General features: G+C 63.7%; 1 protein-coding gene across 1 annotated transcript; it reads right to left on the bottom strand.

Moving 5' to 3' along the window:
• Nucleotides 1-3,228: 3,228 nt before the first annotated feature.
• On the bottom strand, nucleotides 3,229-19,229 carry PRSS56 (serine protease 56). The gene is made up of 17 exons (XM_089780989.1): nucleotides 18,030-19,229; nucleotides 15,430-15,591; nucleotides 14,435-14,635; nucleotides 12,857-12,910; nucleotides 12,225-12,411; nucleotides 11,851-11,959; nucleotides 11,590-11,749; nucleotides 11,116-11,258; nucleotides 9,421-9,580; nucleotides 8,953-9,141; nucleotides 8,361-8,522; nucleotides 7,151-7,220; nucleotides 6,686-6,845; nucleotides 5,724-5,844; nucleotides 5,072-5,161; nucleotides 4,373-4,479; nucleotides 3,229-3,907 (listed from the first exon to the last, which is right to left on the bottom strand). Exons 1-17 carry the CDS (start codon nucleotides 18,442-18,444, stop codon nucleotides 3,734-3,736), a joined length of 2,664 nt encoding a protein of 887 aa, XP_089637115.1. The 5' UTR covers nucleotides 18,445-19,229; the 3' UTR covers nucleotides 3,229-3,733.
• Nucleotides 19,230-19,858: the final 629 nt, after the last annotated feature.

Raw genomic sequence — 19,858 nt, 5'->3', positions numbered from 1 at the left:
GCCCCACCCCATCCGTGCCAGGGCCTTGGAGGCAGGCTGCCCAGCCCTCTCTGCCGCCTTAATGCACAGAGGTAGTGGGAGGGTGGTTTTGACACGGGAGGCTCAGGCGGGGTCTGCCCGACAGCCGCAGTGGCCCACGAGCAAGATGGCCAGCGCCAGAGCCACTAGGGACGGGCACGTGAGTGGCTGGGAGGGGGAGCTAGTGTTCTTCCGACACCACTTCTGGGGGGCGCCCCCAGATGCCTGCCCCACGGTGGGGAGCCGAGCTTTCCTTGTGAAAGGTGCCATACCCTGGCCTTTGGTGGCAGGCTGAGAGAGGTCCCCGCCCACATTTCCGGGGACTCCAAGGAGACCTCCTGCAGCACAGGGACGCAAGCCCCCCTCCCCTCTCCCTGAGATCTGGCCATTCAGCAGCTGGCAGGCCTCTCCCCCACGCCCATGTAGCCTCTGGGTGAGTCCCCTGGCTGGGGCACGCCGGTCTCTTCTAACTGGTCCTACACAGAGACGCACTGACGGCTCTGAGCACCTTGGGGTGACCGTGACCCCCGATTCCCAGGCCCCAGCGAGAGCCTGCCTGGGGCTGAACCCCACCCCGCGAATGCCCAGGCTTCACAGAGAGAAGCACTTGCTCAGGGTGACCTCGGGCATCAATTCCCCGGGCTCACAGGGAGAGACTGCCTGGGGCTAACTGCAGCCTTTCCGGCCACAGGGCTGAGAGTTTGAGCCGGGGGGCTCCAAACAGGCAGGCACCCCACTCCGCAGCCAAGCCAGGGCTGCCCTGCCTTTGGTTTTGGTGCTCCGTTTCCCCAGGTGATGCTGCGGTGTAGTGTCACTACAATGCTTGGGCGGTGGGCTGTGGGTGACCCCCACTGGCGGCTGTCAGTAGCAGGGCCCAGCAGGACAAAAGACCCCCAACCTGTCCGATAGGTTGAGAGCAGGGAGGGAGACAATAGGCAGGGGGGCAGAGACCAACGGTAGGTTTGGGGGAGCAGGGGGAAGGCAGTTGCGGTCTGGGAAGCATGGGGAGAAGAGGCTAAGCTGGGGGTGACGGACCCCTAACCCGAGGGTCGGAGGCATCCTGGCCCCGGCCCCTGTAGCCACATCATGTGTGGGCCGTGCTGTATTCTGGAAAATCAAGGAACCCCTCTGTATTCTACGGGCTGGTGGAGACTGTTTGTGCTGCTATGGGGCTGCAGGACGGAGGGAGGCCAGGACTGCGCCGTCACAGATGCTATGAATGTAGGGGCCCGGCAGCGGCTGCTTCTTGGGGGGCTGGCCAGGGAGGGGAGCGTTAGCGGGCTGGCCCCTAGCCCTGGATGGGGAGTCTCTGGAGGACCACAGGGGAAAGGCCTGGTGGGACAGGGAGTCCACCCCCACAAGGCTGAATTAGGCCAATTCACCTACAGGCCGCACCTGAGGCAAGCCAGGGGCTGCAATGGCCTAAGTGGCTGATGAAGGGCAGCTGGGAGCGGAGCGGCTGGGCTTACAAAGCCGGGAAGCTGGCAGCAGAGGGGGGCTGTGGGGAGGAGGGTGCAGTCCCTTCCTGGGAGCAAGCCAGTGCATTGGAGGCTGGTAGGAACAAGGACTGTGCAGCAGCACCATGGGAGCCACGTAGAGGGTCCCTGGACTGGGACCTGGCCTAGCGGGCAGGCCTGGGTTCCCCAGAGGCTCCTGGGGAAGTGGCACCGCGGGTGGCAGGGCTTTGTCCTGGGCAGGGGGAGATGCACTGAGAGCCTAGACCAGAGGGCTGAGTCGTGAAGGGGAGGCCGTGGCTCTTGGCTGCAGATGGAAGCCGGTGGAGTCCAGCTGCAGGTAGGGGTGCTGGCTGAGCTGATGGCCAGGTGGGGGCACTGCTTGCAGTGGGCCCTGGTGCACCCTCCCTTGCTCCCCCCACACACACACACTCCCCTGACCATGGGGTGTCCTGCCTGCTCCTTTGCCCATGTGGGATTGCTCCTGGGGCATGCAGCCCAGGGCCTTGTGTGGTACCTACAGGAGGTGAGGGGACGATCCTGGGGGCTGCTGCTTGGCATGCCCCCTCCTTTGCAGACGACGGAGGGCAGGCTGGTCCCACGTGAGACGGGACCACTGGGATCTCTCCCCCTGGAGGTCCTTGTCCTTGCTCTCTGCCTGTGAGGCTGTCACACCCGAACACCTGGCTTCACCACAGCCCAGCCCACCTGTCCCTTTAAATGGGGAGAGGTGCTCACCAGCAGCTTACGGTGCTCAGCTGGCCTGTGGCCCTCACAGTCTGTGCCTCCCTGCTCATGCTCAGCTGGGGAGCCCCCCAGCCTGCTCCCTTCCTCCATGCTCAGTGCCTGTGGTGTGCCATGCTGGGATCTCCGGGGAGGGGACTGGCCAGGACTGTGGGGGCTCTGGCCACCAGGGAGGAGGTGGAAGGTGTCATGGTGCTAGGGTTGGCCGGATGGGGTGGCTGCCAGGGTGGGTACGTGGAGCTGTGCTGGTTCCCCCAGTGGCGCTGCCTCTATCAGGGCAGGGTGGGTACCTGGTGTCCAATCCTTGCTCTAGCCACTAGGCCGCATTCCCTGCTGTAGCTGGAAGGACAGCCCAGGAGTGCTTGCTCCCATGTCCCCAACTCGGACTAGCTCTCACCCCTTCCCAGGAGTCCCCACCCCTCCCTTGCTCTAACCACTAGCCCATGCTCCCCGGTGTGGGGAGACTGCAGCAGGTGCCTGGGGAGGTGACTGAGGGGCCTGTAGCTGTTGGGAGTGGGGGGGGGGGAGCTGTCTGTGCCCCTTTGCCCCTGTGGGGTGGGCACACTCAGTGTGGACCCAGCCTGCCCTGTCGCACTCAGCCCGCCTGACAGCTGGGGCTGATGGAAATAACCTCTCGGCTGCTGAAAGCGGATCCCTGAGCCCAAAAGGCAGCGCCCGGGAATGGTGGGGGGGGGGGGTCCATCTCATGGGGCTGCTGGGGCAGCAGGCAGTGCAGAGCTGGGGGGAGGGATATGAGGGCAGGGGAGCATGGAGAGAGGGCCCCCAGCCAGGGATGGCCCCCCCCCAGGGGAGAATTGGCATGTTAAGAGCTCACCATCTGCTGGAGACACCAAAGAGCTGCCCCTGTCACACCCGGGAGCCCAGGGACACCAAGTAGGGTAAAAGCCCCCCCACTGCGCCCCCCCCACCTGCTGAGATGCCTTGTGGACTTGTTTGTTGCTGACACTTGTTACCATAAAACATAGATTTAATTTCAAAAATAACCCTTTCTTTGTACAAATAAATAGCTTCTGAGGGGGGTGCCCCCAGGGCGGGAGCCGGGGGACACCCCAAAGGATGGGCTCCCTCTGGGGACCGTGTGGCAGCCTGAGGCAGCTCCCTGGGGCGAGAGCCCTCTACGACCCAGCTGTGTTGAGAGAGGGATGGCCGGGGGAGGCTGCTCCTTCTGGCGGCCAGGCCGTGCCTTGCCGGGGGGGGGGGGGGGGGCACAGCTGCAGGTTGGCTTAGCCCCATAGGCCCCCTGCCTCAGTGTGGGGGGGGCTGGGAAGTGAAGGAACCCCCCCAGTGCTGGCTGCCCCCTTGCCCAGGGCGGCCTTGCTGTGAGGCGCTGGCATCCCGGCAGTCTCCATGGCAACGGGCTGCGGCAGGCCGGGTCCTGTGGGCTGTGCCGAGCGCCCGGCTGGTGTCGGACTCTGGCTCCAGGCTGGCGCTGAGGAGTGCCCCCCGGCCGGCTCGCCTCTCCCCCCCGGGAGCTGGCAGGGGCACCGGGGGGCGCGTTAGGTCTGCAAAGCTTCCAGCGCCAGGGCGATGAGGCCGGGCATGCTGCGGTACAGCGCCTCGCTCTCCAGCCCCACCAGGGCGGGGAAGGCGGTGGCTTTCCCCCCCACCGTGGCCCGCGCCCGCGCCCTGTACAGCCCCTTGGCGTTCTTGGAGCCCAGGTCCACCTGGATCTGTGGGGAGAGGGGAGGAGTGTCAGGGGGAGCGGATGGGGAGGCAGCAGGAGCTGGTGGTCAGAGCGAGGGGGGAGCAAGCGGACTCCCCGTGGCTGCGGGCTGCAGCTGGCTGGCCGCCCCTGAAAGGAGCTGGGCTCAAGGGCTCCGAAGGGTGGTATCCGCCCCGCCCCGGCAGCGGGGTTTGGATGCGGGCTGCACGGAGATGAAAGCAGCCCCCCGCTGGGTGTGGGCAGCCTGCGGAGGGGGACAGACTCTCCCCACTCAGCTGGGGGACAAGGGGGGGTGATGGAGACCAATGGGGGATGGATAGAGGCAGCAGAGGCCGGTGGAGGGAGGAAGATGGGACAATGCGGGGGTGGCTCTCAGCAGCAGTAGTCCTTGCAGCCGGCTGGAGGCAGGCTCGGCAGCCCAAGAGCAGAGGCCACCAACCAGCACCAGTGTCCTGGGGGTGCAGTCACTCACCTCCTGGAAGGTCATGGCCAGCTCCCCCTCCGGGACTTGCAGGACCCAGCGGTAGAGCTCCTGCACCGTCCGCACCCGCAGCGCCGCCTCCTGCAGCCCCGGGCAGCCTGGGGCAGGGGAAAGGGGACACTCAGGTACATGGGGAAATCCCCTGGCTCCTGGAATGCCAGGGTACCAGGGGCCGGTGCCGTAGGCTGTCCGCTGCCACCCACCCGCTGGCATTTCCCGGGTGCCTTTTGTCTCCGTGGGACCCACAGGGCTGGACAAGCTGTTCTGCCGCTGTCTCTGGAGTGGGGGGGTCACCGCTGTGCAATGGGGCACAGCAACACCACCCAGTCTGCAGGGGGAGCAAAGACCCCACTTCCAGCTAAGAGGGCGGGGGGGGGGTTACACAGCACTGGGGGGAGGGCTCTGGGGCAGATGACCCACTAGCCTGGCATAGCTCTGATCTGGGGGTCCTGATCCCTGCGGGGGGGGGGGGGTGAAGAAGGAAGGGCCGGGGAGAGGGGAGGAGCTGGCTCAGCCCAGCTGCTCAGGGCCTGTCAGGCGGATCGCAGCTGCCAGGGTAGCTGTGGTTTAGACTCTGTCCCAATGGGGCACGGTGGTAGCTGGGCACCTCTTGGCTGCAGGGTGGGTCCCAGAGCAACCCTCCCCCATTGAATGTGGGGGGGTCGGGGCCTGTGCCACTGAGGGGCAGACCTCTGTGATCCCCTGGTCCCTCGTCGCCCGCGCTGGCTCCCCTCCGCGCTCTCCTCGCCCGCAGGGACGGGTCCCCCGCAGCTGCCGATCCTGCCACAGAGAGAGGCTCCAAGCAGCCTGCGGGGCAAGGGCAGGCTCCCCCTCACCCTGGCTCCATGCAGGACCCGTGCAACACACGGCAATGCCACCCCGAGCCGGGCGGCCCAGCTGGCCCCGGAGTGCCCGAGACTGCTCAGTGTGGCAAGAGGCAAGGCCGTGCCGTGGCAGGCCCGCAGACGGACCCGGGCAAGGCCGTGCCGTGGCAGGCCCGCAGACGGACCCGGGCAAGGCCGTGCCGTGGCAGGCCCGCAGACGGACCCGGGCAAGGCCGTGCCGTGGCAGGCCCGCAGACGGACCCGGGCTAGGCCGTGCCGTGGCAGGCCCGCAGACGGACCCGGGCTAGGCCGTGCCGTGGCAGGCCCGCAGACGGACCCGGGCTAGGCCGTGCCGTGGCAGGCCCGCAGACGGACCCGGGCTAGGCCGTGCCGTGGCAGGCCCGCAGACGGACCCGGGCAAGGCCGTGCCGTGGCAGGCCCGCAGACCCACGGAGCTGGGATTAGCTGGGGCATGCGCCCCATGATGTGACCCAGCTCCTTCCTCCGCAAGCACTCACGGTTCAGCGCGGAGGCAGCTCCTGGCCGTGGCCCTGCTCCTGGGGTGTCCAGCTCAGCCTGCAGCCTCTGGAGAAAGGCCCAGCCGGGCCCCTTCAGCTCCCCCGCTGCCCCCTCAGCCTGCTGCACCGGAGAGACACGGGGGCTGTGTCTACACTAGGCCACTTATTCCGGAAAAGCAGCTGCTTTTCCGGAATAACTTGCCAGCTGTCTACACTGGCCACTTGCTTTTCCGGAAAAGCACTGACGATCTACTGTAAAATTGTCAGTGCTTTTCCGGAAAAACTATGCTGCTCCCGTTCGGGCAAAAGTCCTTTTCCGGAAAAACTGTTCTGGAAAAGGGCCAGTGTAGACAGCACAATAGTCTTTTCCGCAAAAAAGCCCCGATTGCGAAAATGACGATCGGGGCTTTTTTCCGGAAAAGCGCGTCTACATTGGCCACGGACACTTTTCCGGAAAAAGGGCTTTTCCAGAAAAGCACCCTGCCAATGTAGACGCGCTTTTTCCGGAAATACTTATAACGGAAAACTGTTCCGTTTTAAGCATTTCCGGAAAAGGGTGCCAGTGTAGACGTAGCCAGGGCGTTAGTGGGCCCAGCTGGGAATGGGGGGCAGCCGCAGGCATGCTAGCACCTGCTGGGAGGAGGGCCCAGAGAGGTGGAAGGGCAGGGTTTGTGCTGGGGCCAGATGAGGCAGGGGGATGATGGGGTCAGGAAGGGGCTGTGGGGTGGGTGGGTGGGGGTCTGAGTTGAGATCAGGGCGGGAGGGGTAAGCTGAAGGAGCGTAAGGGGAGGGGTGCTGGAGTCAGACAGAGTTTCCAGCTGCTCTTGCTCCTGGACTAGGCCAGTGGGGACCAGAAGGATTGGGGTTCAGCTGTGAGCCAGCAGGGCCAGGTGCTCAGAGGCTGCAGTGCTGCCCTCTTTGGGAGGGCAGGGGGTCCCCCACCCCGATCAGAGCCCCCTTACCTGCAGGAAGTGCTGCTCCCCCCCCTGGAGCTGCCCGGCAGTCAGTGCAGGAGCTGGGGGGGCCATGTCCCCCCCAGCCACGGCGCTCAGCTCCTGCACCCAGTCCTCCAGCGTGGGGCCCACGGCCTGGAACAGCCCCGTGAAGGGTGGGGACGGGGCCCTGCGAGGAGGGGTAGGGTGAGAGGCAGGTAGCAGCAGAGCATTGGGAGAGGGTCCCAGCAGCCCCTGGCCAGACCCTCTGTTACCTCCTTTCGCCCCAGTTCTACCCCCAAACGCCGGCCCCACAGAGCCCCGTGCCCATGGCTGTCTGGACCCTGGCTCAGAGTGTGTCCAAGCAGTTGGGGACATTGGGCTGGGGGGGGATGTGCCCCACGGCCTGTCCCCATCCCTCCCAGCCCCCAAGCCCTGCCCCACAGCTGGCCCCACCCTCCTGCCTCCCCCAGTCCCTCACCTCTCTGTCTTTACCTGCTGGGGGCGCTCAGGAGCCCTCTGCTTTGCAGCTCCTCAGGGCTCGCTTGCCCCTCGCCTGCCTGCCCTGGGGGGATGATACAAGACTCAGTCCTGGCAGTAGGGAGCTGGGGAGCATGTGGGGCAGGGTGGGGGGCTGCAGTGGGCATGTGCCAAGGAGCTGGCCCGGTTCCCTGGTGCAGACCCAGCCCAGGGCTGACAGCCCCTGTACAGGCGGCTGGACACTAAGGCTAGGTCTACACTTGCAGCTTCTTGCATGAGAAATATGCAAATGAGGTTAAGCGTGGAATATCGCTGAGCCTCATTTGCATCCCTAATGAGCCTCCATTTTTGCAGAAGAGGCTCTTGCGCCAGAAGGAGCTGTCTACACGGCCCCTTCTTACGCAAGAAAACCCCTCTTGTGCAAGAAGGGGCAGTGTAGTCAGCTCCTTCTGGCGCAAAAGCCTCTTCTGCAAAAATGGAGGCTCGTTAGGTATGCAAATGAGGCTTGGTGATATTCCACGCTTAGCCTCATTTGCATATTTCTCGTGGAAGAAGACGTGAGTGTAGACATAGTCTAAGGGAGGCAGCCGGCTCCTGGAAGAACTCTGTACCCCACGCAGTGCTGAGGAGGGACGGCAGGTGCCAGGCTGTAGCCGGGGGAATTGGGGAGCCCATGCTAAGTGTGGAGGGGGGAACTGGGTTCTCCCAGGAATGTGAGTGGGTCCCCCTATGTCCCTGTGCGGGCACAGAGCTGGGATGTGGGGATCCAGGGATGGGGAGGTGGGGTATGGGTGGGGTATGGGTGGTCCCAGTTGCGAGTCCCTGACATGGCCATAGTGGGGGAGGTGAGGGACTGGGGGGGGCCTTTGCTGTGTCCTGGGTAGGGAGGTGGGGGTCCCAGGCATGGCTGAGATGGGGGATGGGAGACCTGGCAGGATGTGGGGTCCCTGGCATGGTTGAGGTGGGGGACTGGACATCTGGCGGGATGGGGGTCCCAGGCATGGCTGAGATGGGGGATGGGAGACCTGGCAGGATGTGGGGTCCCTGGCATGGTTGAGGTGGGGGACTGGACATCTGGCGGGATGGGGGTCCCAGGCATGGCTGAGATGGAGGATGGGAGACCTGGCGGGATGGGGGTCCCAGGCATGGCTCGGGTGGGGAAGGCGCAGGTGGGAGGTCCAGAGGAGCAGGGGAGGTGGGGGTGGCAGATCTGGGAGGCGGGTACCTGCCGTGGCCCGGCGTGCCCGGGCGGGGAAGAGGTGCCCGTAGAGCTGCTCCATGAAGCGGGGCAGGGTGTGGGTGAAGAAGGTGAAGTCCACCTGGTTTCGGAAGAAGTCCTCGGCGCGGCGCAGGAAATCCAGCAGCGTCTGGGCGTAGGAGCGCAGCTCTGGGACCGGAGGGGAGGGGGACAGGATGCTGGCCAGTGCCCCCAGAGTCAGCGCCACATGGCAGCTGGCACGGCCCTGACTCAGCAAGGCCCATGTGCCTTTAGCTCAGCGGCCTGGGCCTGGCGGGCCCTGGGCCCTTGCTCGGCCCCTCCAGCATGTTATCAGCTTTCCCCCCTTCCCTCCTCCGTTAGCTCGAGGGGCAGGCAGGCCCAGCCCCAAGGACCTCAACCTCACTCCCGGAGCAGACCCCCACCCTGCTCTGCTCCCCCCGGTCTTTCCCTCAGGCAGCCCCGTCTGCTGGGGGGGAGCAGAGGGGGGCTCTGCACACAGGCATAAGCCCGAGGCCCAAAGCGTGCTCAGGGTCAGAGCCCCCAGCTCACGCCAAGAGCTCACCGTGTGTCCCGGGCCCCCCAGGGCCGCGCCACTCACCGCATCTCTGCCTCTCCACCCTGCAGGTCTCCTCGGCGACGCGGGCGCAGGCAGCCTGGCCCAGGGGCGGGGCGCACGACTGGCCGTAGAAGGAGCACAGGCTGGCGAGCTCTGCCCGCTGGCGCTCGCCGGGCAGCTGGGACGCGGCCAGCAGCTCAAGGCAGGTGGGCTCTCGGCTGGCGGGCGATCCTGGGAGGGCCGGGGGCGCGGTGTGAGGGATGGGAAAAGGACCACAGCGCAGGTGCTGTCCCAGCCATCCCCCAACAAAGCCTGACTCCTATTGGCTCAGTTCCTCCCCCGGTGCCGCCATCCGGGCCCCCTTTCACCCTGGCTGATCCAGTGCCTGGTCCCAGCCCGCCAATGCCTGGTCCGTGCCCGACTCCCAGCCCACGGCCCCGAGGTTCATGCCGCTCTGCCCTGGCCCGTGCCCTCCACGGCCCCTGCTGCCAAGACAGCCGAGGCACTCACGGTCCATCTGGTGGCGGATCCAGTCGGCGAAGGCCGTCACGCGGGTGTACACGCCTGGCTTGCCCTGCTCCCCGCAGCCGTCCCCCCAGGACGTGATGCCGTACAGCACGGACTGCAGCGAGCCGGGCTCCCGGCACGTCAGGGGCCCGCCGGAATCTCCCTGCAGGGGAAGCAGCCCCAGTTTGGCACAAAGCAGGGGCCAGCTCTAAGGTCCCCCCGGAAGAATGTGGCCTAGGAAGCCTCCCTCCAACTGGCCCATCTTGCCATTGACCCCTTTGGGCAGAGAATATAAGAACTGCCAGACTGGGTGAGACCAAAGCTTCATCCGACCCAGTGTCCTGTCTTCCAACAGTGGCCAATGCCAGGCGCCCCAGAGGGAATGAACCCAACAGGGAATCATCAAGTGATCCCTTTTCTATCCTCCGTTCCCAGCTTCTGACAAACAGAGACTAGGGACACCGTTCCTACCCATCCTGGCTAATAGCCACTGACGGACCTAATCTCCGTGAATCTATCTAGCTCTTTTTTGAACCCTGTTAAAATCCTGGCCTTCACAACCTCCTCTGGCAAGGAGTTCCACAGGTTGTGTGAAGAACGACTTTCTTTTGTTTGTTTTAAACCTTACCCATTGATTTCATTTGGTGACCCCTAGTTCTTATGTTATGGGAACAAGTAAATAACTTTTCCTTATTCATTTTTTTCACACCACTCATGATTTTATAGACCTCTATCATATCCCCCCTTAGTCTGCTCTTTTCTAAACAAAAAAGTCCCAGTCTTAATCTCTCTTCACGTGGGACCCATTCCAAGCCCCTACTTTTTGTTATCCTTTCTGAACTTTCTCCAAAGCTGTCTTTTTTGAGATGAGGTGGATACGCAATATTCAAGATGTGGGCATACCATAGATTTATTAGAGGCAATCACATGTTCTCTGTCTTATTCTCTGTCCCCTTTTTAATGATTCCCAACATGCGGTTTGCTTTTTGGACTGCTGCTGCCCATTGAGTGGGTATTTTCAGAGAACTATCCACAATGACTCCAAAAATCTCTCTCTCAAGTGGTAATAGCTAATTTCGTCCCCATCATTTCGTACGTATGGTTGGGATTATGTTTTTCCCATGTGCATTATTTTGCATTTATCAACATTAAAATTCATTTCCCGTTTCGTCGCCCAGTCTCCTAGTTTTGTCAGATCCTTTTGAAGCTCCTCACGGTCTGTTTTGGACTGAACTATCTTGAGCAATTTAGTAGCATCGGCAAATGTTGCCACCTCGCTGTTTACCCCTTTCTCTGGATCATTTATGAATATGCTGAAGAGGGTTAGAGAGTAAACTGAGTCACAGAGATGGGCAGGCCCCCCTCAGCAGCTGAGCTGGCGATAGGACCCTGGAGCCCTGGGTCCCAGCCGCCCCTTGACTTACGTGCAGTCCACCCCCAGCTTTCTACCACGCCAGGTTGCTTCTCAATGATCAGGATGCAGGGAGCTCCCTGCTGGCTCCCCGTCCCCGCACCCATGCCTGGCACTGCTACTAGGCTGTGCCTGGGGATTCCAGGTTGCTGTGTGCCAGGGCAGCGGCTCTGCCCTCCAGTGACTGCAGCGTCACTGCTGGCTGGGCACTGGCTGCTCCGTGGCAGCTGCCCATGACCCCATGGGGGGGCACTCCCTCTCCCCCCCCCCGCTCTCCCAGCCATTACCTGGCAGGAATCGATGCCACCAGCCAAGTAACCAGCACAGAACATGGCGTTGGTGAGCAGGTCCTTGCCCAGTGCGCTGCGGCAGGCATCCTGGCTCAGCAGGGGCACTCGCGCCTCCATCACCACCTCGGCCGACGGCCCCTCTGCCAGGGCCAAGAGCGAGTCACAGGCAGCCCCCCCACCTGGGGCCCGAGCCACGCTGGCCAGACAGATAGGTGCCATCACTGGCCCGTCTGCAGCCCGCTGGGGGCTCTGCCGGGGGGCATGAGGGCAGCCAGCCTGGCTGCTGGGTTAACTGAGATCCTGGGTGCTCCATGCTGGGCTCGGGGAGATGCCCGAGTAGCTGGGGCCCACTGGCCTGCAGGGGATGCTGCTCCGGCAGGAAAAGTGCCCGGACCAACCCGCACAGCCCCGAGAAGGGACCCACTCGTCAGGGGCGTTGGGGATTGCTGGGCAGCCCTGCCCCCCACCTACCTTGGTAGAGGGAGCCCCAGCCGGCGATGTAGCAGGGCGTCCCTGGGCCAGGCTCCTGGGGGCCCTCGGGCAGGCACACCGGGCTCAGCCACGCGGAAGGAGCCACTGGGTGGGCCAGCTCCAGCAGTGCCACGTCGCCGTGGAAGGTCTTGGGGTTGAACTGTGGGGGAGAGGAGCAGGGGTCGGGTGGGGCAGCAGGGGGGTGCTCAGATTGCTGGGAGTGGGTGGTCCGGTAGGGGGCAGCCTGGAGGCGCCTCTTACCTTGGGGTGGGTGATGATGCGGTTAACGGGCAGGACCTGTTCGCCCTCATCCCGCTTGGCGAGATCGTAGTCTGCCACCACCACCGTCCAGGCCAGCTCATTGCGGTTCCTGCAGGGGAGCAGAGCAGGGGGTGAGCTGGGAGAGCCAGGCCCCCCTCCTGCTATCTGCACAGAGGATCTGGCCCCAGCAGGGCGTGGCAGGGCCAGGACTTAGCAGGGTGGCATGGCGGGGGCTGCCCTGTTGTTGGGGCAGCCAGCCCATCTCTGCCCCAGCCAGCGGCACTCAGTGCTCCCATGGGAGATCCTCCCTCTGTGCTGCCAGGCTGCTGGGCCCCGTCGCTGCCCACGCTCCCCCGAGTTGGCCCCAGCCGTACCCGGCGAAGCAGTGCGCTGCCGTGAGGACCCAGGCGTCCCCCACCAGCACCCCGCCGCACATCAGCTCCCCAGCCAGCCGCACCGAGACCAGCCAGGGCCAGGCGCCCCGCGGGGCCACGCTGCCCCCCACGATCTTGCCCTTGGCCGCTGTGGCATTGGGCACCGCCAGCCCCTGGCCGCAAGTGCCTGGAGAGGAAAAGAGAGAAGTGGTCAGACGGGAGGAGGCGTGAGGCTCTCCACAGCTTTGCCGGTGTCCCCCCCGCTCCCCAGCCTGCAGCCCCCGGCTGGAGCGCCTGTTCCTTTAACAGGGCTCGGCGTGGCTGGGACCAGCATGGGGCTGGGAGCGGGAGTGGAATGGTCTGTCTTCATGGAGCTGTCACGTGCGTGTGTGTTCCAGGAACGTACTGCAGGGGGCGCACACCCAGGGTGCCCTGCAGGGTGTCTGCAGGTGAGGGTGGGCCGGGGAGCACGCAGTCCTGGGGCAGCCCTGCCAGCTGCTAATGCTGCCCGTGCAGACAGAGAGGGGACCTCCCTGCCTGGCTGCAAGGCAATGCCCAGCCCCCGCCTCTGCCCCACTGCACACCTGGGGTGGGATGTGCCCCCCCCACCCCTCAAACAGCTTCACACTCACCCGGTGCTGGCTGGTCTGCGAGGCTGTTGAGATCGTCCCTGTCGCTCTGCAGCCCTGCAGGGGGGCGAGAAGGGTTCACGTTCCTCCCACGTGACGAGCCTCCTGGACTCCCCACCTCCCCTGGCTGGGCCCCCTCCATCCTCCAGTGGAAATCAGCCTCCTACATGGGATTCCCTGCCATTTGGGGTTTATTATTGTAGGGTCTCCTGAGAGCGTGGGGTGGCCCACGCTGGTTTGGGGTCTCCTGGGAATGCTGGGGTTCCACACACTGGTGTGTTATCAGAGGGTCTCCTTGGAGCATTAGGGGTGCCCACCGTGGTTTGTTTATTATAGGGTCTCCCACCAGTGGAACCCAGCTGCTCAGTTGGCTGGGGTCATCCACTGGGGGAGGAGCTGACACAGCCTGGGACCCAGTGGCTCCCTTGCTCTGTCCCGTCTGGGGGCGGGGATGGGGGAGTGTTTGCCCTGGCACCATCAGCTGCAAGGCAGAGCAGTGGGCACCCAGGCCTGGTTTCCCCACAGGTTATTGTCGGGTTGTGGCACGGTGGGGATTGTATTCACTCTGCTAGGAATTATTAAGAAAGGGATAGAAAATAAGACCCAGAATATCTTACTGCCCCTGTATAAAACTATGGCACGCCCACATCTTGAATACTGTGTACAGATGTGGTCTCCTCACCTCAAAAAAGATATTTTGGCTTTGGAAAGGGTTCAGAAAAGGGCAACTAAAATGATTAGGGGTTTGGAACGAGTCCCATATGAGGAGAGGCTAAAGCGACTGGGACTTTTCAGTTTCGAAGGGTGTGTCTAGACTACATGCCTCCTTCGACGGAGGCATGTAGATTAGCCAGATCGGAAGAGGGAAATGAAGCCGCGATTAAAATAATCGCGGCTTCATTTAAATTTAAATGGCTGCCCCGATCTGCCGATCAGCTGTTTGTCGGCAGATCGGGGCAGTCTGGACGCGATGCGCCGACAAAGAAGCCTTTCTTCATCGGCACAGGTAAACCTGGTTTCACGAGGCTTACCTGTGCCGATGAAGAAAGGCTTCTTTGTCGGCGCGTTGCGTCCAGACTGCCCCGATCTGCCGACAAACAGCTGATCGGCAGATCGGGGCAGCCATTTAAATTTAAATGAAGCCGCGATTATTTTAATCGCGGCTTCATTTCCCTCTTCCGATCTGGCTAATCTACATGCCTCCGTCGAAGGAGGCATGTAGTCTAGACACACCCGAAAAGAGGAGACTGGGGGGGGATATGATAGAGGTATATGAAATCATGAGTGGTGTGGAGAGGGCCGTGAGGCTGTAGCTGAGGGTGGCGGCTGGCACAGCCGGCCAGAGGAGCCAAGCCGTGTTCAGCACCAGCTCTTGGGGCTGCCTGTGCTGTGCAGGGGTGGGCTCGGCCCCAGTGGGTGACTCCCCTCCAGCCCCTGCTGTGAGGGGACCGTGGGGGGGGGGGGGGGCTGGGCCTGGAGTTGCTTGGGCATTAAATGAGGGAAACAGCTTCCCCCCGCCTGGTGAACTCCGCTCAGCGGCCTCCTGCAGCTGGCAAGCCCCCGATCTGGGCTGGCACCTACTGCACTCCTGCAGGCGCAGCTGGCAGCGCCCGGCCATCAGCCGCACGCAGGCGTCGGGGCTCAGGTTGTCGGCGGGACACAGGCGCCGGTAGGGGGCACACGCTTGGCTCAGGGCCCAGTTCCTCTCGGCCGGCTCCGGGGCGGCCTGTGCTTCCAGGACCGCTTGGCAGCTGGGCAGGGGAGCCAGAGGTGCCTCCGGGGCTGGGGAGAGAGGAGACAGGTGAAAGCAGAGCCCACTCTCTGCCCACGGAGCTGTGCAGTCAGCTGGGCACCACGCGGCTGGATTTCCTTCCTTCCCCTTGCCCCCTCCCTCCAGTGCCTCTCCCATTGTGCAGTCTGAATACCCATTGGACGGGCCCTTGTTTGTTAGTGTAGGGTCTCTCCAGCGAGCTGGGCTGCGCATGCACAGCTTGGTTATCATGGGGTCTCTCAGGAGAGCTGTGTTGTGCACATACGGGGTTTGTTATTGTAGGGTCTCCTGGGAGAGCTGTGTTGCGCACATATGGGGTTTGTTATTGTAGGGTCTCCCGGGAGAGCTGTGTGGCGCACATATGGGGTTTGTTATTGTAGGGACTCCCGGGAGAGCTGTGTGGCGCACATATGGGGTTTGTTATTGTAGGGACTCCCGGGAGAGCTGTGTGGCGCACATATGGGGTTTGTTATTGTAGGGTCTCTCAGGAGTGCAAGGTTTAGGGCTGACTGTGGGGGATGGTGCTGCCCACACAGGTTAGCCCCTCTAGCTCCCGCACCTGGTGTTACCAAGACAGCTGGGAGGCTGCCTCAGCTGGTCTGTTATTCTAGGGCTGCTCGCCGGAGCGAAAAGGCTGCAGGCAACGGCAGAGCCACTGCTGCTCCTGCAGGTCCCCCCAGATGCCGCACCAACGAGCTCCCTGCCACGGGGCTGTCAGGTGCCCCCGGACAAGCGATGGAGCCCCCAGCCAGCGTGTGCTGCGGGTGTGTGGGGCTGGGCAGGCGGGTGGGGGGTTGGCACTCACCGGCACACTCCCTGCTCCGGTTGCCGCAGTCCCCAAAGAGGCAGGGCACGCACGCCCCACACTCCCGCAGCTGCCGCTCGTGCTCAGCCAGCGCCCCCTCCAGGGCCACCAGGGCGCTCTTCAGGGCGGCTTCCAGGACCAGCGTCCCCCGGCTGGACAGAGCTGCAGAGACAGAGGAGCCCGGTTAGCCCTAGTCCGCAACCCTGACTGCCAGTCGGCTCTGAGCCCCTTTGCTGCCCCTTGGGGCTGCTCTTACTTATGCTGCACCTTGGCCATGCCCTCCAGGCAGGGGGATCCCAGAGCGCAGTTCCACCCCACTTCTCCCCATTGGGCCTCTATGTGACTGTGACTCAGGCCAGACCAAGTGGGACAAGCCAGGCCCCAGCAGCGGGAGATCTGGGGCTGGGCTGGGTTCTCCTGCCTGCCTCTGTCTCTCCTGGGCCGGGGAGCTCTGCTGCCCTGATCCAGCCCTGTGCATGGGGGTCCCTCTGCCTGGGGCTGGCTCCCTCCTCCCGTAGGCCTGTCTCTCATCCTTTGGGGTGCAGGAGGCTGTGGAGGCTGCCCCTGTGGGATGGGATCCCATCCCATGTCTGACCGTGAGGGCCAGTGGGAAATGGGAGCCCCTGCTACAACCAGCACTCTGGCAGTACAGCTGGCGAGCCACGCAGGAGCGGTGTGTGGACCCACATGCCTTCCAGGCGGCAAAGACCGGCAAGACAAGTCTTTCCCCTGCTGCGTCAGCCTCACAGCGCACACGTGCAACGCTGCCCTGTGCTGTGTTCCCAGTCCTGTGCTGGGAACCACGCTCTGCCACTGGGGCCAGCTGGCACGCACAGCAGGGAGGGGAGCGCTCGCTGTCCCAGGTGAGTAGGTAGCATAGTGGCGAACAGGACCCCAAGTCCTGGCTCCCCGTGTGCACTGCGTGTTACGGGTTGGACACACAGGGAGCTTCCCTGCAGCAGGGACCAGTGCCTGGATTTCAGGCCAGCTGCTTCCAGGGGCCAGGCTGCTAACTGGCAGACTCTGGGGGGACCCGGTTCAGCCTGGCTGGACACCCCACCCCTCCAAACTGCAATGGGCTTGTCAGGGCTTCATGCCACAATGTGGGCATGTGCTGGGCACTGCTCACGGCGCTTAGCAACCAGGCTCACTGCAGGGAAGGCACCCTGCCTCTCCAGCTGGGGTTGATGTGTTTGCGCTGGGGCAGTGGGGGGTTGCATTGAGGGTGGAATGTGTTTGCGCTGGGGATTATTTTCAGGAGGGGTTGTATTGGGGGGTTCTTTTCCTGGGGGGTTGCCTTGGGGATTGGGCCGAGGGGGGCATGCATGTGTTTGCATGGGAGGGAGGGGTGCACGGGAGGTGTTTGCATGGAGGGTATTTGCAGAGGGAGAGGGTTTGCATTATGTGTGTGTGGTTGGATTGGGGGGTTGCATGAGAGCTGTTTTCACTGAGGGGTTGCACTATGTGCTTGCATTGGGGGGTGCACTGAGTATGTACTTGCATCGGGGAGTTGCATGTGAGGTGTTTGCATTCGGGGGGTTGCACTGAGTATGTTCTTGCATTAGGGGGGGTTGCACTGAGTATGTACTTGCATTAGGGGGGTTGCATGTGAGGTGTTTGCATTCGGGGGGTTGCACTGAGTATGTACTTGCATTGGGGGGTGCACTGAGTATGTACTTGCATTGGGGAGTTGCATGTGAGGTGTTTGCATTCGGGGGGTTGCATGTGAGGTGTTTGCATTCAGGGGGTTGCACTGAGTATGTACTTGCATTAGGGGGGTTGCATGTGAGGTGTTTGCTTTGGGGGGTTGCACTGAGTATGTGCTTGCGTTACAGAGACTGCATGCGAGCTATTTGCATTGGGGGTTGCATGCAAGGTGTTTGCACTGGGGGGTTGCACTGAGTATGTTCTTGCATTGGGGGGGCTGCATGGGAGGTGACATTCCACTGCCTTTTGCAGTTGCACTCAGGTTGCCAGGAACTACCTCAGAGCACGGCCCCAGTTCAAGGCTCCCAGGGAGGGCTCGGCCCTTCCCATCACCTGGGAATTGGAGGCGGGTTTGGCTGCAGTGGCTCAGGCTCAGGGGTGAGCCCACCCTGGACTCACTACTTTTGATTACTCTGCAAATGCCAACAGGTGCATGCAGGGTGGGGTTGGCCCCCTCCCCCACACAGCTCCCCCTCGGCCCCTCCTCCTTGCAGGGCCCCCCATGGGCCTGACGGGCCCTTGACAGACACCCAGGGCAGCCATGAAGAAACCCACCAGGCTGGGATCCCGGCGCCATTCCAATGAACACGCAGCCACGGGGAGGCGGAGAGCGGCTCAGCCCAGTCACACCCGTGGGGCAGCTGGTGCACCGAAGGCGAAGGGGTTTGCCCAGCATCCCAGGTGAGCAGGAGGCCAAGCTGGGAATACATGACCCAGGAGTCCTGGCTCCCAGCTGCTCTGCTCCAACCACTAGACCCTACTCCCTTCCCAGAGCCAGGAACAGGACCCAGGAATCCTGGTTCCCCGCTCCCCCTCCTCCTCCCTGCACCAGGCGCGGAAGGAAAGCCCCCGGCAGCCCCTTGCCTGGCGACCGGCTGGCACCCGGCACTGACCTTGCAGGACGCTGGCCGGCATCTGGTGCAGCTCCTTGCCCAGGGGGGCGCCAGCTGCCAGCTGCAGGAGGCAGAGCAGTGGCAGCAGCATGGCGTGGCGGGTGGAAATTCTGCACGGGTTCCGGGCCGGCTCGTCCCCTCTGCCTGCCTGGCCTCGCGCCTTGTCTCCACCGCTGCGTGCTCCGGAGATGACAGGGGAACAATGGGTCCCGGGGCGAATGGCGTTGTATATATACACTGCCCCAGGGGGGACGGGGCCGCGCTTTCCCATGCTGGGGGACACACAAACAGCTGAATTCATTAAGGCAGCGCCCGGCGGTGGTGCCAGGGCCCTGCCGTGGGGAAGGGCCGGGAAGGGGGAGCAAAGGTGCCGGTAAATGGGGGCGGGCGGGGAGCGGATCCAGTTGGAATTCATTAGGGTAGTGAGTTGGCCAGGCCCTGGCTGGCTGGCTTGGGAGCAGGGGCCTGGCTGCAGCCTTCCCCGGTCTGAATGAGTTCATTGTTCCCAGCCCCTGAGCAGGCGGCCCCATCAAACAGCCCCCTAATGATCACAGGCGACCCGCCTGGCTTGATCATTTTCACGCTTCCAGCCTCGCCAAGCCGCTGTTGTCAGTTCACATCACTGCAGCCCCGCACGGACTCGGGGCCCCCAAACGGCCTGGCCGCTGGCGTCTGGGCCGGGGGCGCGGGCGGACGCGTCCGCAAAGCCTGCAAAGGCCCCGGACCCTGGTGCCGATGCGCCCGCCCTCTCGCCCGGAGCGATTCATGGCCGGGCCCATGGGCACCTGCTCGCCGACCAGCTGGGGAGGAAGCGATGGCGGGGGGCAGGGCCTGGTGTGGGGGAGGGGGGTTAACCCCTGTGTGTACTGGCTCCAGGTCCCGGTGCCCAGCCCAGCCAGGACGTGGGGGCCTGGGCCCGGGTCAGAGGAGCACGGGGGAGATGAGGAAGGGTGCGGAGCTGCCTCCCTACCCGACGAAACTCAGCCCCCCAGGGCTGTTCAGCCTGGAGAAGAGAGGAGGAAGGGGGCAGATGAGGGGTCTCTCAACTCACGCCTGGTCTGGTGTGTTGCTCCTTCGCATCACACGAGTGGGGGGGGGGAACCCCATTCATGGGCAGCAGCTTGAATACAAAGTGAGCGACATAGAGGGAATACACCTTGCCCTGGGGAGGCTGAGGGCAGGCGGTTGGGGGGGTGCAATTCGACAGTACCTGTAAGAAATTAGAGTGTGGGGTGGGGGGTGCAGGGAGGTTCAGGGCGGGGGGTTGTGGTGCAAGGAGGGGCCCAGGGCAGAAGATTGGGGTGTGAGGAGGGGCCCAGGGTGGGGGTTGGGGTGTGAGGAAGGGTCAGGGCGAGGGGTTGGGGTGCAAGGAGGGGCCCAGGGCGGGGGTTGGGGTGTGAGGAGGGGCCCAGGGCGGGGGATTGGGGTGTGAGGAGGGGCCCAGGGTGGGGGGTTGGGGTGTGAGGAAGGGTCAGGGCGAGGGGTTGGGGTGCGAGGAGGGGCCCAGGGTGGGGAGTCGGGGTGTGAGGAGGGGCCCAGGGCGGGGGTTGGGGTGTGAGGAGGGGCCCAGGGCGGGGGATTGGGGTGTGAGGAGGGGCCCAGGGTGGGGGGGGGGGTCGGGGTGTGAGGAGGGGCCCAGGGCGGGGGTTGGGGTGTGAGGAAGGGTCAGGGTGAGGGGTTGGGGTGGGAGGAGGGGCCCAGGGTGGGGAGTCGGGGTGTGAGGAGGGGCCCAGGGCGAGGGGTTGCAGTGTGAGGAGAGGTCAGGGCAGGGGGCCTGCATTGAGAACTGGGAGATTCGATGCATGTAATGTCTGACACTTAACAACCTT

This window comes from Pelodiscus sinensis, chromosome 10 (genome assembly GCF_052426305.1).
Source record: "Pelodiscus sinensis isolate ZL-2025 chromosome 10, ASM5242630v1, whole genome shotgun sequence".
NCBI classification, from domain to species: domain Eukaryota; kingdom Metazoa; phylum Chordata; order Testudines; family Trionychidae; genus Pelodiscus; species Pelodiscus sinensis.
This window is presented reverse-complemented; position numbering and strand designations above follow the sequence as displayed.

Coding starts and splice junctions, on each gene's coding strand:
- PRSS56 (XM_089780989.1), bottom strand. CDS start 18,444: ATGAATTCCAACTGGATCCGCTCCCCGCCCGCCCCCATTTACCGGCAC. Junction 11,750..11,850: donor GCATCATCACCCACCCCAAG/GTAAGAGGCGCC, acceptor TCTCCCCCACAG/TTCAACCCCAAGACCTTCCA. Junction 9,142..9,420: donor GATCCGCCACCAGATGGACC/GTGAGTGCCTCG, acceptor CGGCCCTCCCAG/GATCGCCCGCCAGCCGAGAG.